Here is a 15,005-nt window from a genome sequence, read left to right as displayed (position 1 = left end):
TAGTTGGTAGAACCTTGTAGTTGGTAGAACCTTGTAGTTGGTAAAACCTTGTAGTTGGTAAAACCATGTAGTTGGTAGAACCTTGTAGTTGGTAGTACCTTTTAGTTGGTAGAACCTTGTAGTTGGTAGAACCATGTAGTTGGTAAAACCATGTAGTTGGTAGAACCTTGTAGTTGGTAGAAACTTGTAGTTGGTAAAACCATGTAGTTGGTAGAACCTTGTAGTTGGTAAAACCATGTAGTTGGTAGAACCTTGTAGTTGGTAGTACCTTTTAGTTGGTAGAACCTTGTAGTTGGTAGAACCTTGTAGTTGGTAGAACCATGTAGTTGGTAAAACCATGTAGTTGGTAGAACCTTGTAGTTGGTAGTACCTTTTAGTTGGTAGAACCTTTTAGTTGGTAGAACCTTGTAGTTGGTAGAACCATGTAGTTGGTAGAACCTTTTAGTTGGTAGAACCTTGTAGTTGGTAGAAACTTGTAGTTGGTAGTACCTTGTAGTTGGTAAAACCATGTAGTTGGTAGTACATTTTAGTTGGTAGAACCTTGTAGTTGGTAGAACCATTTAGTTGGTAGAACCATGTAGTTGGTAGAACCTTGTAGTTGGTAGAACCATGTAGTTGGTAGAACCTTGTAGTTGGTAGAACCTTGTAGTTGGTAGAACCATGTAGTTGGTAAAACCATGTAGTTGGTACTACCTTGTAGTTGGTAGAACCTTGTAGTTGGTAGAACCATGTAGTTGGTAAAACCATGTAGTTGGTAGAACCATGTAGTTGGTAGAACCATGTAGTTGGTAGAACCTTGTAGTTGGTAGAACCTTGTAGTTGGTAGAACATTGTAGTTGGTAGAACCTTGTAGTTGGTAGAACCATGTAGTTGGTAGAACCATGTAGTTGGTAGAACCTTGTAGTTGGTAGAACCTTGTAGTTGGTAGAACCTTGTAGTTGGTAGAACCTTGTAGTTGGTAAAACCATGTAGTTGGTAGAACCTTTTAGTTGGTAGTACCTTTTAGTTGGTAGAACCTTGTAGTTGGTAGAACCTTGTAGTTGGTAGAACCATGTAGTTAGTAGAACCTTGTAGTTGGTAAAACCATGTAGTTGGTAGAACCTTGTAGTTGGTAGAACCTTGTAGTTGGTAGAACCTTGTAGTTGGTAGTACCTTGTAGTTGGTAGTACCTTGTAGTTTGTAGAACCTTGTAGTTTGTAGAACATTGTAGTTGGTAGTACCTTGTAGTTGGTAGAACATTGTAGTTGGTAGAACCTTGTAGTTGGTAGAACCATGTAGTTGGTAAAACCATGTAGTTGGTAGAACCTTGTAGTTGGTAGAACCATGTAGTTGGTAGAACCTTGTAGTTGGTAAAACCATGTAGTTGCTAGAACCTTGTAGTTGGTATAACCTTGTAGTTGGTAGAACCTTGTAGTTGGTAGAACCATGTAGTTGGTAAAACCATGTAGTTGGTAGAACCATGTAGTTGGTAGAACCTTGTAGTTGGTAGAACCTTGTAGTTGGTAGTGTAGAACCTTGTAGTTGGTAGAACCTTGTCAGAAGTCTTTTGAGCTTCACTTCCTGTGCCCTAACCTTACATGGGGGACCAGAGATGAGTGCATTTAGACTACCTTTAGAACAAAGTGCCAGTTTACCACCCCTGTGCCAGGGTCCAACGCTTTGGCACAAGATGACAAAGATTGGAAAGGTTGTGCTCAAAGGGTCATTCCACCTCACCACAAAACTACCGTGACAAGCATGAGTTCATACAGAACTTTCTTATCTCTTAAATATCTCATTGCATGTGCACTGCCTTCCAATAACATAAAGCTAAACGGCCGTGGATCTAACAACAGCAGCATATTAAAAGAGATACCAGACTCACCAACTTAGCGCTCAGCTCTCAACCTCTCTCCACCTCTCTCTCTCTCTCTCTCTCCAATCGCTCTCTTTCTCTTTCTCTCGATCCCCCTCTCGCTTTCTCGCTCTCTTTCTCGCTCTCGCTCTCCTCCTGTGTCTGGCAGAGAACAGGAGGGCACATTCCCCTGCCATGTTCTGATGGATCCGTCTCATTAACAGCTTTGTGGGCGTGGAGGGCTATATGAGCTGCGCAGATAATGTGTGTCAGCCACTCAGCCGCTCAACCTGCACAACCTCTACTACCGCATACAGAGGAACAGGCCAGAGTGTGTGTGGTATGCCTAACGTGGAGTTTCTTTTAAATAACACCTCTCAAACAGGTGGTGCAGCTAGTTGTTTTGACCAGAATAATTATGTAATGTCATAATGCAGCTGCAGCCTTGAAAATGTTTCGGGGAACAATTTGTTTTCCAGGTAAGTTGACTGAGAACACATTCTCATTTACAGCAACAACCTGGGGAATAGTTACAGGGGTTGAATGAGCCAATTAGAAGCTGGGGATGATTAGGTGGCCAAGATGGGAATTTAGCCAGGACACCAGGGTAAACACCCCTACGATAACTGCCACGGGATCTTTAGTGACCGCAGAGAGTCAGGACACCTGTTTATTGTCCCATCTGAAAGACAGGACCCTACACAGGGCAATGTCTCCAGTCACTGCCTTGGGATATTTTTTAGAGCAGAGGAAAGAGTGCCTCCTACTGGCCCTCCAACACCACTTCCAGCAGCATCTGGTCTCCCATCCAGGGACTGACTAGGACCAACCCTACTTAGCTTCAGAGCCGAGCCAAGCCAGCAGTGGGATGCAGTGTGGTATGCTGCTGGCTAGTATTGAAAACTATGTTTTGGTGCCTCAGAAGGCACAATGCTTCAAAAGACATGACGTCATGACAATTGTGGGATACAATGTAACCTAACAGTACCTGTGGTTTGGTGTTGCTCCAAGTTATTGTTATTCAGAGCCATTTACAATCAGTGCAGTCATCTAAAGGAGGTACAACACCCACATAGATCACAAGTGTTGCTCTGTGAACCAGCAAGGTCTGTACTAGGGCCAGTCATATTGAAATGTGTTGTCATGACGACCGATAAGATGATGGCACAGACCCACAACATTATAGGCTTATTTAAATATGTGGAGACTCCTGATGAACTGCAAATGACATCATTACATAAGATAAATTCAAATCTGGACCTCGAAGCCAGTTCCACTGCTGATTTTCATTATTCCCCTCTAATCAGGGACTGATTTAGACCTGGGACACCTGGTGGGTCCTATTAATTAACAGGTAGAACAGAAAACCAGTAGTGATCTGGACCTCCAGGCTCTGATTGGGATACCCCTGGCATATTCTATAGGTCACATATCCTAGTTCCAGCGCTTTTGATAAAGGCAGCAGATAACCATTAAACCACCTAGCAGATAACCATTAAAGCCAAGTTGAAACCTCATCTAAATACTTTATTATGCCTTCGGGCCCAGTCTGGCACCTACGGGCCCCCTGGGGAGACTAGCGCCTACGGGCCCCTGGGGAGACTGTTGTCTACGGGCCCCTTAGGGAGACTAGCGCCTACGGGCCCCTGGGGAGACTGGCGCCTACAGGCCCCCTGGGGAGACTGGCGCCTACGGGCCTGCATGGCTGGTGCTCTCAGTCCCAGGAGTGGCTATAGTGTACAGGCTCTACACCTCATCGAGGCTGCACGTTACCGCCTCTTATTTTTATAGCAGGCTGGAATGACGTCTGGTGTCGCTGTCTGGTAGCAGGCTGGAATTACGTCTAGTGTCGCTGTCTGGTAGCAGGCTGGAATTACGTCTAGTGTCGCTGTCTGGTAGCAGGCTGGAATTACATCTAGTGTCGTTGACTGGTAGCAGGCTGGAATTACGTCTAGTGTCGCTGTCTGGTAGCAGGCTGGAATGACGTCAGGTGTCGCTGTCTGGTAGCAGGCTGGAATGACGTCTGGTGTCGTCTGGTAGCAGGCTGGAATGACGTCTAGTGTCGTTGACTGGTAGCAGGCTGGAATTACGTCTAGTGTCGCTGTCTGGTAGCAGGCTGGAATGACGTCTAGTGTCGTTGACTGGTAGCAGGCTGGAATGACGTCTGGTGTCGCTGTCTGGTAGCAGGCTGGAATGACGTCTGGTGTTGCTGTCTGGTAGCAGGCTGGAATGACGTCTGGTGTCGCTGTCTGGTAGCAGGGTGGAATGACATCTAGTGTCGTTGTCTGGTAGCAGGCTGGAATGACGTCTGGTGTCGTTGTCTGGTAGCAGGCTGGAATGACGTCTAGTGTCATTGATTGGTAGCAGGCTGGAATGACGTCTGGTGTCGCTGTCTGGTAGCAGGCTGGAATGATGTCTAGTGTCGTTGTCTGGTAGCAGGCTGGAATGACGTCTAGTGTCGTTGACTGGTAGCAGGCTGGAATGACGTCTGGTGTCGCTGTCTGGTAGCAGGCTGGAATGACGTCTAGTGTCGTTGTCTGGTAGCAGGCTGGAATTACGTCTGGTGTCGCTGTCTGGTAGCAGGCTGGAATGACGTCTAGTGTCGTTGTCTGGTAGCAGGCTGGAATGACGTCTGGTGTCGCTGTCTGGTAGCAGGCTGGAATGACGTCTAGTGTCGTTGACTGGTAGCAGGCTGGAATGACGTCTGGTGTCGCTGTCTGGTAGCAGGCTGGAATGACGTCTAGTGTCGTTGTCTGGTAGCAGGCTGGAATGACGTCTGGTGTCATTGTCTGGTAGCAGGCTGGAATGACGTCTAGTGTCGTTGACTGGTAGCAGGCTGGAATGACGTCTAGTGTCGCTGTCTGGTAGCAGGCTGGAATGACGTCAGGTGTCGCTGTCTGGTAGCAGGCTGGAATGACGTCTAGTGTCATTGTCTGGTAGCAGGCTGGAATGTCAGGGATGACAATGATCCCAAACACACCGCCCGGGCAACGAAGGAGGGGCTTCGTAAGAAGCATTTCAAGGTCCTGGAGTGGCCTAGCCAGTCTCCAGATCTCAACCCCATAGAAAATCTTTGGAGGGAGTTGAAAGTCCGTGTTGCCCAGCAACAGCCCCAAAACATCACTGCTCTAGAGGAGATCTGCATGGAGGAATGGGCCAAAATACCAGCAACAGTGTGTGAAAACCTTGTGAAGACTTACAGAAAACGTTTGACCTGTGTCATTGCCAACAAAGGGTATACAGTGGGGAAAAAAAGTATTTAGTCAGCCACCAATTGTGCAAGTTCTCCCACTTAAAAAGATGAGAGAGGCCTGTAATTTTCATCATAGGTACACGTCAACTATGACAGACAAATTGAGAATTTTTTTTCCAGAAAATCACATTGTAGGATTTTTTATGAATTTATTTGCAAATTATGGTGGAAAATAAGTATTTGGTCACCTACAAACAAGCAAGATTTCTGGTTCTCACAGACCTGTAACTTCTTCTTTAAGAGGCTCCTCTGTCCTCCACTCGTTACCTGTATCAATGGCACCTGTTTGAACTTGTTATCAGTATAAAAGACACCTGTCCACAACTTCAAACAGTCACACTCCAAACTCCACTATGGCCAAGACCAAAGAGCTGTCAAAAGACACCAGAAACAAAATTGTAGACCTGCACCAGGCTGGGAAGACTGAATCTGCAATAGGTAAGCAGCTTGGTTTGAAGAAATCAACTGTGGGAGCAATTATTAGGAAATGGAAGACATACAAGACCACTGATAATCTCCCTCGATCTGGGGCTCCACGCAAGATCTCACCCCGTGGGGTCAAAATGATCACAAGAACAGTGAGCAAAAATCCCAGAACCACACGGGGGGACCTAGTGAATGACCTGCAGAGAGCTGGGACCAAAGTAACAAAGCCTACCATCAGTAACATACTACGCCGCCAGGGACTCAAATCCTGCAGTGACAGACGTGTCCCCCTGCTTAAGCCAGTACATGTCCAGGCCCGTCTGAAGTTTGCTAGAGTGCATTTGGATGATCCAGAAGAGGATTGGGAGAATGTCATATGGTCAGATGAAACCAAAATATAACTTTTTGGTAAAAACTCAATTCGTCGTGTTTGGAGGACAAAGAATGCTGAGTTGCATCCAAAGAACACCATACCTACTGTGAAGCATGGGGGTGGAAACATCATGCTTTGGGGCTGTTTTTCTGCAAAGAGAACAGGACGACTGATCCGTGTAAAGGAAAGAATGAATGGGGCCATGTATCGTGAGATTTTGAGTGAAAACCTCCTTCCATCAGCAAGGGCATTGAAGATGAAACGTGGCTGGGTCTTTCAGCATGACAATGATCCGAAACACACCGCCCGGGCAACGAAGGAGTGGCTTCGTAAGAAGCATTTCAAGGTCCTGGAGTGGCCTAGCCAGTCTCCAGATCTCAACCCCATAGAAAATCTTTGGAGGGAGTTGAAAGTCCGTGTTGCCCAGCGACAGCCCCAATACATCACTGCTCTAGAGGAGATCTGCATGGAGGAATGGGCCAAAATACCAGCAACAGTGTGTGAAAACCTTGTGAAGACTTACAGAAAACGTTTGACCTGTGTCATTGCCAACAAAGGGTATATAACAAAGTATTGAGAAACTTTTGTTATTGAACAAATACTTATTTTCCACCATAATTTGCAAATAAATTCATTAAAAATCCTACAATGTGATTTTCTGGATTGTTTTTTCTCATTTTGTCTGTCATAGTTGACGTGTACCTATGGTGAAAATTACAGGCCTCTCTCATCTTTTTAAGTGGGAGAACTTGCACAATTGGTGGCTGACTAAATACTTTTTTTCCCCACTGTATAACAAAGTATTGAGAAACTTTTGTTATTGACCAAATACTTATTTTCCACCATAATTTGCAAATAAATTCATAAAAAATCCTACAATGTGATTTTCTGGAAAAAATAATCTCATTTTGTCTGTCATAGTTGACGTGTACCTATGATGAAAATTACAGGCCTCTCATCTTTTTAAGTGGGAGAATTTGCACAATTGGTGGCTGACTAAATACTTTTTCCCCCCACTGTATATACTGAGATCATGTGACAGATCATGTGACACTTAGATTGCACACAGGTGGACTTTATTTAACTAATTATGTGACTTCTGAAGGTAATTGGTTGCACCATATCTTATTTAGGGGCTTCATAGCAAAGGGGGTGAATACATATGCATGCACCACTTTTCCGTTATTTATTTTGTATAATTTTTTGAAACAAGTTAATTTTTTCATTTCACTTTACCAATTTGGACTATTTTGTGTATGTCCATTACATGAAATCCAAATAAAAATCAATTTAAATTACAGGTTGGAAAATAGGAAAAATGGCAAGGGGGATGAATACTTTTGCAAGGCACTGTACCTCTGTCTCTCTGTATCTCTCTCTCTCTCTCCCACTCTCTCCCACTCTCTGTCTCTCTCTCTGTCAATTCAATTTAATGTGCTTTATTGGCATGACGTAACAATGTACATATTGCCAAAGCTTACTTCGGATATTTACAATATTAACATTAATTAAAATAATAATAATCAATATTGTCAACGGGAGAACAGTAACAACAATAACCAAAATAACCATTGAACAATAACAATATAGAGGACATGTGCAGGTTGGTTGGTTTTTCGAACACTGTCCCTCATCTTATGGCAGGCAGCAATGTAGTGCGCTGCCAACCCACAGCTCTCTGCGTCCTCCATCAACAGGACGGGTAGCCTATTCTCATCAGAGAGGTCTTTGAAACCTTGAAAAACGGTTTCAAATTTGGGGAAATTACACTCTAATTGTTTATATTTTTGACACTTTGTCAGGAAATGCAGCTCTGTCTCAGGTTCTGCTGTGGTGCAGTGGTTGCACAGCCTTTCCTCTACAGGGAGCCAGGTTTTCCTGTGTCTACCCTTCTCAATGGCAAGGCTGTGCTCACTGAGCCTGTACTTTGTCAAGGTTTTTCTAAGGTTTTGATCAGTAACCATGGTCAAATAGTTAGCCACGGTGTACTGTCGATTTAGGGCCAGATAGCACTGCATTTTACTTTGTGCTTGTTTTTCCCAATAAGCAATGTAGTTTTGTTTTGACTGTGTTGTAATTTGGTTTATTCTGATTGATTGGATGTTCTGGTCCTGAGGCGTTAGTGTGTTAGTAGAACAGGTTTGTGAACTCAGCCCCAGGACCAGCTGGATGAGGGGACTATTGTCTTTGCTCAGCTCTTGGCATTGCAGGGCTTGGTAATGATATGAGAGGGGGTCACTGTATTTTAAATGTTTCCAAAACCTAATTACTCTTTTTTGAGTTTTTATTATTAGTGGATATTGACCTAATTCTGCCCTGCATGCATTGTTTGTAGTTTTCCTCTGGACATGTAGGAGAATCTTACAGAACTCTGCATGCAGGGTTTCAATGGGGTGTTTGTCCCATTTGGTGAAATCTTGTTTTCCAAGTGGAACCATGACCTCGCTGCCATAAAGTGCAATTGGTTCAATGACACATTCAATTAGTTTTAGCCAAATTTTAATAGGTATTTCAATTTGAATTTAATGGGGTAGAATGCCCTGCGTGCTTTCTCTCTCAGTTCATTCATTGCATCATTAAGGTGTCCAGTTGAGCTTATTTTTAAACCTAAGTAATTGTAGTGTGTGCAGTACTCTATATATTTTGTACCAATTGAGAACTTTGGTCTCATTCCCTGAGATCTGGATCTTCTCTGGAAAATCATTATTTTAGTCTTTTTGGGGTTTACTGCCAGGGCCCAGGTCTGGTAGTACTGCTCTAGCAGGTCCAGGCTCTGCTGTAGGCCATGTGCTGTGGGTGACAGCAGGCATAGGTCATCTGCGAAGAGCAGACATTTAACCTCTGAATTGTGGAGACTAACACCAGGGGCTGAGGATTTTTCTAGAATAGTGGCCAATTCGTTGATGTAAAAATTGAAGAGTGCAGGGCTCAGACTGTCTCTGTCTCTCTCTCTCTCTCTTTCTGTCTCTATCTCTGTCTCAGTCTCTCTCTCTGTCTCGCTCTGTCTCTCTCTCTGTCTCGCTCTGTCTCGCTCTGTCTCTCTCTGTGTCTCTCTCTCTCTGTCTCTCTCTCTCTCTCTCTCTCTCTCTCTCTATCTCTCTCTCTCGGTCTCTCACACCCTGATTCTTAACCTCTCTCTCTCTTTCTCTCCCCCTCCCCTCCTCATTGGGTGGGGAGCGTCTGTAAAGCCTACAGGGAGAGGTGCGAAATGAGATAATCTGTAAATAACTAGGTAAGATACTCAAGTGAGAGAGTGGTGTGGAGCCTTCTTCTCTTTCCTTCCTCATATAACTCCTCAGAACAACTCGGCAGAACCGTCTTTGTTTCGGTGATGGTCTCCTCATTGCTGTGTTATCTGGTGATCACAGACAGAGCTACGTTAGCAATGTGATGACTTGGTCACCTGAGGGATCACTGACCCGCCGGCAGGGCAACGCTTTTGTTGACTGTCGCCATGGCAGCGGCAGGGTGGATTTTAAACACCTGGGCCACAGACAGACGGGAAATGGGGCGGGAGTGCAAAGAGCATGTTTCCACCTCCACAAGGCCTCACGCTGAGTATTTATACACGCACTTACTCTCTGAAAATATCAGGAATGAGGTCATGAGTGACCTTTTATGTTGTGATATTGTAATATTCTAGAACCAAAGCTGTATTCTGAAGCAGTTTGTCATTGCTTTTATTGTCAGTGTTCCTTCTATACCTTTTCATAAACTACTCTATGTGCAGTATCTAGGTCTAACCTTCTAGACTATTCTGTGTACAGTATCTAGGTCTAATATTCTAGACTATTCTGTGTACAGTATCTAGGTCTAACCTTCTAGACTATTCTGTGTACAGTATCTAGGTCTAACCTTCTAGACTATTCTATGTACAGTATCTAGGTCTAACCTTCTAGACTACTCTATGTACAGTATCTAGGTCTAACCTTCTAGACTACTCTATGTACAGTATCTAGGTCTAACCTTCTAGACTACTCTATGTACAGTATCTAGGTCTAACCTTCTAGACTACTCTATGTACAGTATCTAGGTCTAACCTTCTAGACTACTCTATGTACAGTATCTAGGTCTAACCTTCTAGACTACTCTATGTACAGTATCTAGGTCTAACCTTCTAGACTACTCTATGTACAGTATCTAGGTCTAACCTTCTAGACTACTCTATGTACAGTATCTAGGTCTAACCTTCTAGACTATTCTATGTACAGTATCTAGGTCTAACCTTCTAGACTACTCTATGTACAGTATCTAGGTCTAACGTCATGTCCCCAAACACATCAGAAAAGAGATGAAAATGGCCACTATTTGGGGGCACTACACGACACGGCTCTACACTATACGACTACACAACAGTAAACTACACTACACTACACTACACTACACCACACAACACTACACTACACACAACACTACAACACACAACACTACACATAACACCACACAACACTAACACTACACACTACACTACACTACACTACACCAGTACACAATTACACTACACTACACTACTCTACTCTACTCTACTCTACACTACTCTACTCTACTCTACTCTACTCTACACCATATGACACGACACCAGTACACGACTACACTACAGTAAACTACACTCGACCCAACACGTAAGCTACACTACTTGACTCTACATGATACTGCTCGACACCACACCACACCACACTACAAATGTGACCACGGTGCTTTCCTCCTCACTGTACGTCAGTGTGTCCCCAAATAGAGCCGACAATGAGAGCCGAAGCCAAAGGCCCTTATTGCCATTATTAAAGGGATAGTTCAAATTTTTTGTACGTTTCACTCATATTCGACATCCCTAGGGTGTGGTTGTTTCATCCAAAATGTTTTTAAATTCGTTATCCGGTTATCTTTTCCCATGCTTTCAAATGCACCGCTAAATGATATGTCCACTAGCAATTGCTACATTCTCCAAAAATGCTAGCCAGGAGATTCTGGGCGTTGCTGAATAAAAAGCTAACGAATTCAAAAAAAGGTTTGGAGGAAATGACGACACCTTAGGGAATTCGAAAATAAGCTAAAACTTGTGGGGGGTAAAAAACTAAAATTAATTAGAAAAGTGAACTATCCCTTTAAGACCCTTATTCCAGAGTGGCAACTCTCAGGAGACCCAGAGTGATAATAATGTCCAATGTGCTGAAAAGCCTGACTTCTGGCTGTCACAGCCTTAATTGCCTGGCAGTGTGCCCTTCATAAGTGCCAGTCCTTGAAAGTGTTCTCTTCTTCTCTCACGATGACAGAGTAATTGTCAGAGTCGTAGATGTAGAGGCGATATCTGCATTGTCAGAGTTCTGTACGGCGAAGCGCTGAGGAATTATGCGTGTGCAGATGTTGAGTTTTCACTGTTTGTTCCTAGTGCTTATAAAAATGAAGGGTTATGCGGGTCTCCTTGTGCTTTCATAGGTTTAGTTTCAGTGCTACAGTGAGGGAAAAAAGTATTTGATCCCCTGCTGATTTTGTACGTTTGCCCACTGACAAAGAAATGATCAGTCTATAATTTTAATGGTAGGTTTATTTGAACAGTGAGAGACAGAATAACAACAAAAAAATCCAGAAAAAAACGCATGTCAAAAATGTTATAAATTGATTTGCATTTTAATGAGGGAAATAAGTATTTGACCCCCTCTCAATCAGAAAGATTTCTGGCTCCCAGGTGTCTTTTATACAGGTAACGAGCTGAGATTAGGAGCATGCTCTTAAAGGGAGTGCTCCTTATCTCAGTTTGTTACCTGTATAAAAGACACCTGTCCACAGAAGCAATCAATCAATCAGATTCCATACTCTCCACCATGGCCAAGACCAAAGAGCTCTCCAAGGATGTCAGGGACAAGATTGTAGACCTACACAAGGCTGGAATGGGCTACAAGACCATTGCCAAGCAGCTTGGTGAGAAGGTGACAACAGTTGGTGCGATTATTCGCAAATGGAAGAAACACAAAATAACTGTAAATCTCCCTCGGCCTGGGGCTCCATGCAAGATCTCACCTCGTGGAGTTGCAATGATCATGAGAACGGTGAGGAATCAGCCCAGAACTACGCGGGAGGATCTTGTCAATGATCTCAAGGCAGCTGGGACCATAGTCACCAAGAAAACAATTGGTAACACACTACGCCGTGAAGGACTGAAATCCTGCAGCGCCCGCAAGGTCCCCCTTCTCAAGAAAGCACATATACATGCCCGTCTGAAGTTTGCCAATGAACATCTGAATGATTCAGAGGAGAACTGGGTGAAAGTGTTGTGGTCAGATGAGACCAAAATCGAGCTCTTTGGCATCAACTCAACTCGCCGTGTTTGGAGGAGGAGGAATGCTGCCTATGACCCCAAGAACACCATCCCCACCGTCAAACATGGAGGTGGAAACATTATGCTTTGGGGGTGTTTTTCTTCTAAGGGGACAGGACAACTTCAACGCATCAAAGGGACGATGGACGGGGCCATGTACCATCAAATCTTGGGTGAGAACCTCCTTCCCTCAGCCAGGGCATTGAAAATGGGTCGTGGATGGGTATTCCAGCATGACAATGACCCAAAACACACGGCCAAAGCAACAAAGGAGTGGCTCAAGAAGAAGCACATTAAGGTCCTGGAGTGGCCTAGCCAGTCTCCAGACCTTAATCCCATAGAAAATCTGTGGAGGGAGCTAAAGGTTTGAGTTGCCAAACGTCAGCCTCGAAACCTTAATGACTTGGAGAAGATCTGCAAAGAGAAGTGGAACAAAATCCCTCCTGAGATGTGTGCAAACCTTTAGCCAGATTTCCACAAAATCTGAATTTAATCCATTTTAAATTCAGGCTGCAATACAACAAAATGTGGAAAAGGTCAAGGCATGTGAATACTTACTGAAGGCACTGTATATACTGTACATGCTTGGTGATAACTTTTTCCACATTTTGTTGTATTACAGCCTGAATTTAAAATGGATTAAATTCAGATTTTGTGTCACTGGCTATATGAAAGCTTCACTGGCCTATATAATGTCAAAGTCAAATTATGTTTTTAGAATCTTTTAGAAATTAATTACAAATAAAAAGCTGAATTGTCTTGAGTCAATAAGTATTCAACCCCTTTGTTATGGCAAGCCTAAATAAGTTCAGGAGTAAAGATTTGCTTAACAAGTCAATTAATAAGTTGCATGGACTCACTCTGTGTGCAATAATAGTGTTTAACATATTTTTTTTAATGACTACCTACCTCATCTCTGTACCCCACACACATCTCTGTATGGTCCCTCAGTCGAGCAATGAATTTCAAACACAGATTCAACCACAAAGACTAGGGAGGTTTTCCAATGCCGCACAAAGAAGGGCACCTATTTCAGACATTGAATATCCTTTTGAGCATGGTGAAGTTATTAATTGCACTTTGGTCACTACAAAGATCCCGGCGTCCTTCCTAACTCAGTTGCCGGAGAGGAAGCAAACCGATCAGGGATTTCACCATGAGGCCAATGATGACTTTAATACAGTTACAGAGTTTAATGGCTGTGACAGGAGAAAACTGAGGATGGATCAACAACATTATAGAGTGAAAAGAAGGAAGCCTGTGCAGAATAAAAATATTCCAAAACAATATTCCAAAAAAAATGCTAAGAAACCTTTTGTCTGGAATACAAAGTGTTATGTTTGGGGCAAATCCAATAAAACACATTACTGAGTACCACTCTCTATATTTTCAATGATAGTGGTGGCTGCATCATGATATGGGTATGCTTGTAATTATTAAGGACTGAGCAGTTTTTCTGGATAAAAGATGAACTGAATAGAGCTAATCACAGGCTAAATCCTAGAGCAAAATCTGGTTGTCTGCTTTCCACCAGACACTGGGAGATGAATTCACCATTCAGCAGGACAATAACCTAAAACACAAGAGCAAATCTACAATGGAGTTGCTTACCAAGAAGACAGTGAATGTTCCTGAGTGTTCGAGTTACAGTTTTGACTAAAATGTGCTTGAAAATCTATTGGCAAGACCTGAAAATGGTTGTCTAGCAACGATCAAGAACCAAGTTGACAGAGCTTTAAGAATTCTGAGAAGAGTAATGGGCAAATGTTGCACAATCCTGTTGTGGAAAGCTGTTAGAGACTTACCCAGAAAGACTCACAGCTGTAATCGCTGTCAAAGGTGATTCTAACGTATTGACTCAGGGGGTTGAATACTTATCTAATCAAGATATGTTAGTGTTTTATTTTATAATTTTTCCTTCCACTTTGTCATTACAGAGTATTTTGTGTAGTTCGTTGACAAAAAAATGACAATTAAATCCATTTTTATCCCACTTTGTAACACAACAAAATGTGGAAAAGGTCAAGGGGTGTGAATACTTTCTGAAGGCACTGTATGTATGTGTGTATGTATGCCCCAATCCTTGCACTCAAGTATTATGAAACCAATATGAAACATAGAACACCATAGCAATAATGATACAAGGCATGCCTTTATGTGTTATGATATTGAATGCAAGGATTGTGCCTTACACACATGCTTGTTACGGGTCATAAAATCCACTGCTAACCTGGGCCTGTATTCAGAAAGCGTCTCAAAGTACGTGTGATGATCCTAGAGCATTAATACGGCCCTGAGGCTTGAAAGAGAGAGGTTCCGGTGAAAGTCCAGACAAAGGGGCTGATCTCCACAGAACACCGGTCTGTCCTTGCCCTCCAGGGTGTGTGGTCTATGTGTGTAGAGTTGCATCCTCTCAATGACACTGTGTACACACACGGTCATATCTGCTCTGTGTGACCCTGTCTGTCTCTCACCAGGCCAGGTGGCCGCATGTCCAACCCCCAGCAGGCCGACTTGCGGCTTTCCAGCACCATCAGCGAGGCTTCCACGGCCATTACCTCCTCCACTGTGGACACCGCCTCGGGGTCAAAGGTCAGTCCCAAAACTTTATCTGTTTACTTTCTCCCAGCCCTCTGCAATTTTACACGTTTTGAATTGCATTATCTTTTTGAACTACGTTTTAGTCATTTAGCCGGCGCTCTTATCCAGAGCGACTTACAGGAGCTATTGAGGTTAAGTGCCTTGCTCAAGGACACATCGACAGATTTTTCCTTGTCAGCTAGGGGATTCGAACCAGCGACCTTTC

At 43.5% G+C, this 15,005-nt stretch overlaps 1 protein-coding gene across 9 annotated transcripts in view; it reads left to right on the top strand.

Moving 5' to 3' along the window:
* Positions 1–15,005, top strand: part of LOC121540091 (pleckstrin homology domain-containing family A member 7-like) — a 171,218-nt gene that overhangs the window by 83,122 nt on the left and 73,091 nt on the right. For all 9 annotated transcript variants that reach the window (XM_045207838.1, XM_045207833.1, XM_045207837.1 and 6 more), the window contains one exon: positions 14,677–14,791. In XM_045207838.1, coding sequence (XP_045063773.1) covers positions 14,677–14,791 — 115 coding nt within the window. The remainder of the gene's footprint in view (positions 1–14,676; positions 14,792–15,005) is intronic.

The sequence above is a fragment of the Coregonus clupeaformis genome, chromosome 26, assembly GCF_020615455.1.
Source record: "Coregonus clupeaformis isolate EN_2021a chromosome 26, ASM2061545v1, whole genome shotgun sequence".
Taxonomy (NCBI): Eukaryota; Metazoa; Chordata; class Actinopteri; order Salmoniformes; family Salmonidae; genus Coregonus; species Coregonus clupeaformis.
Note: the sequence above shows the minus strand (reverse complement) of the source record. Positions and strands in the feature narration are given on the sequence as shown.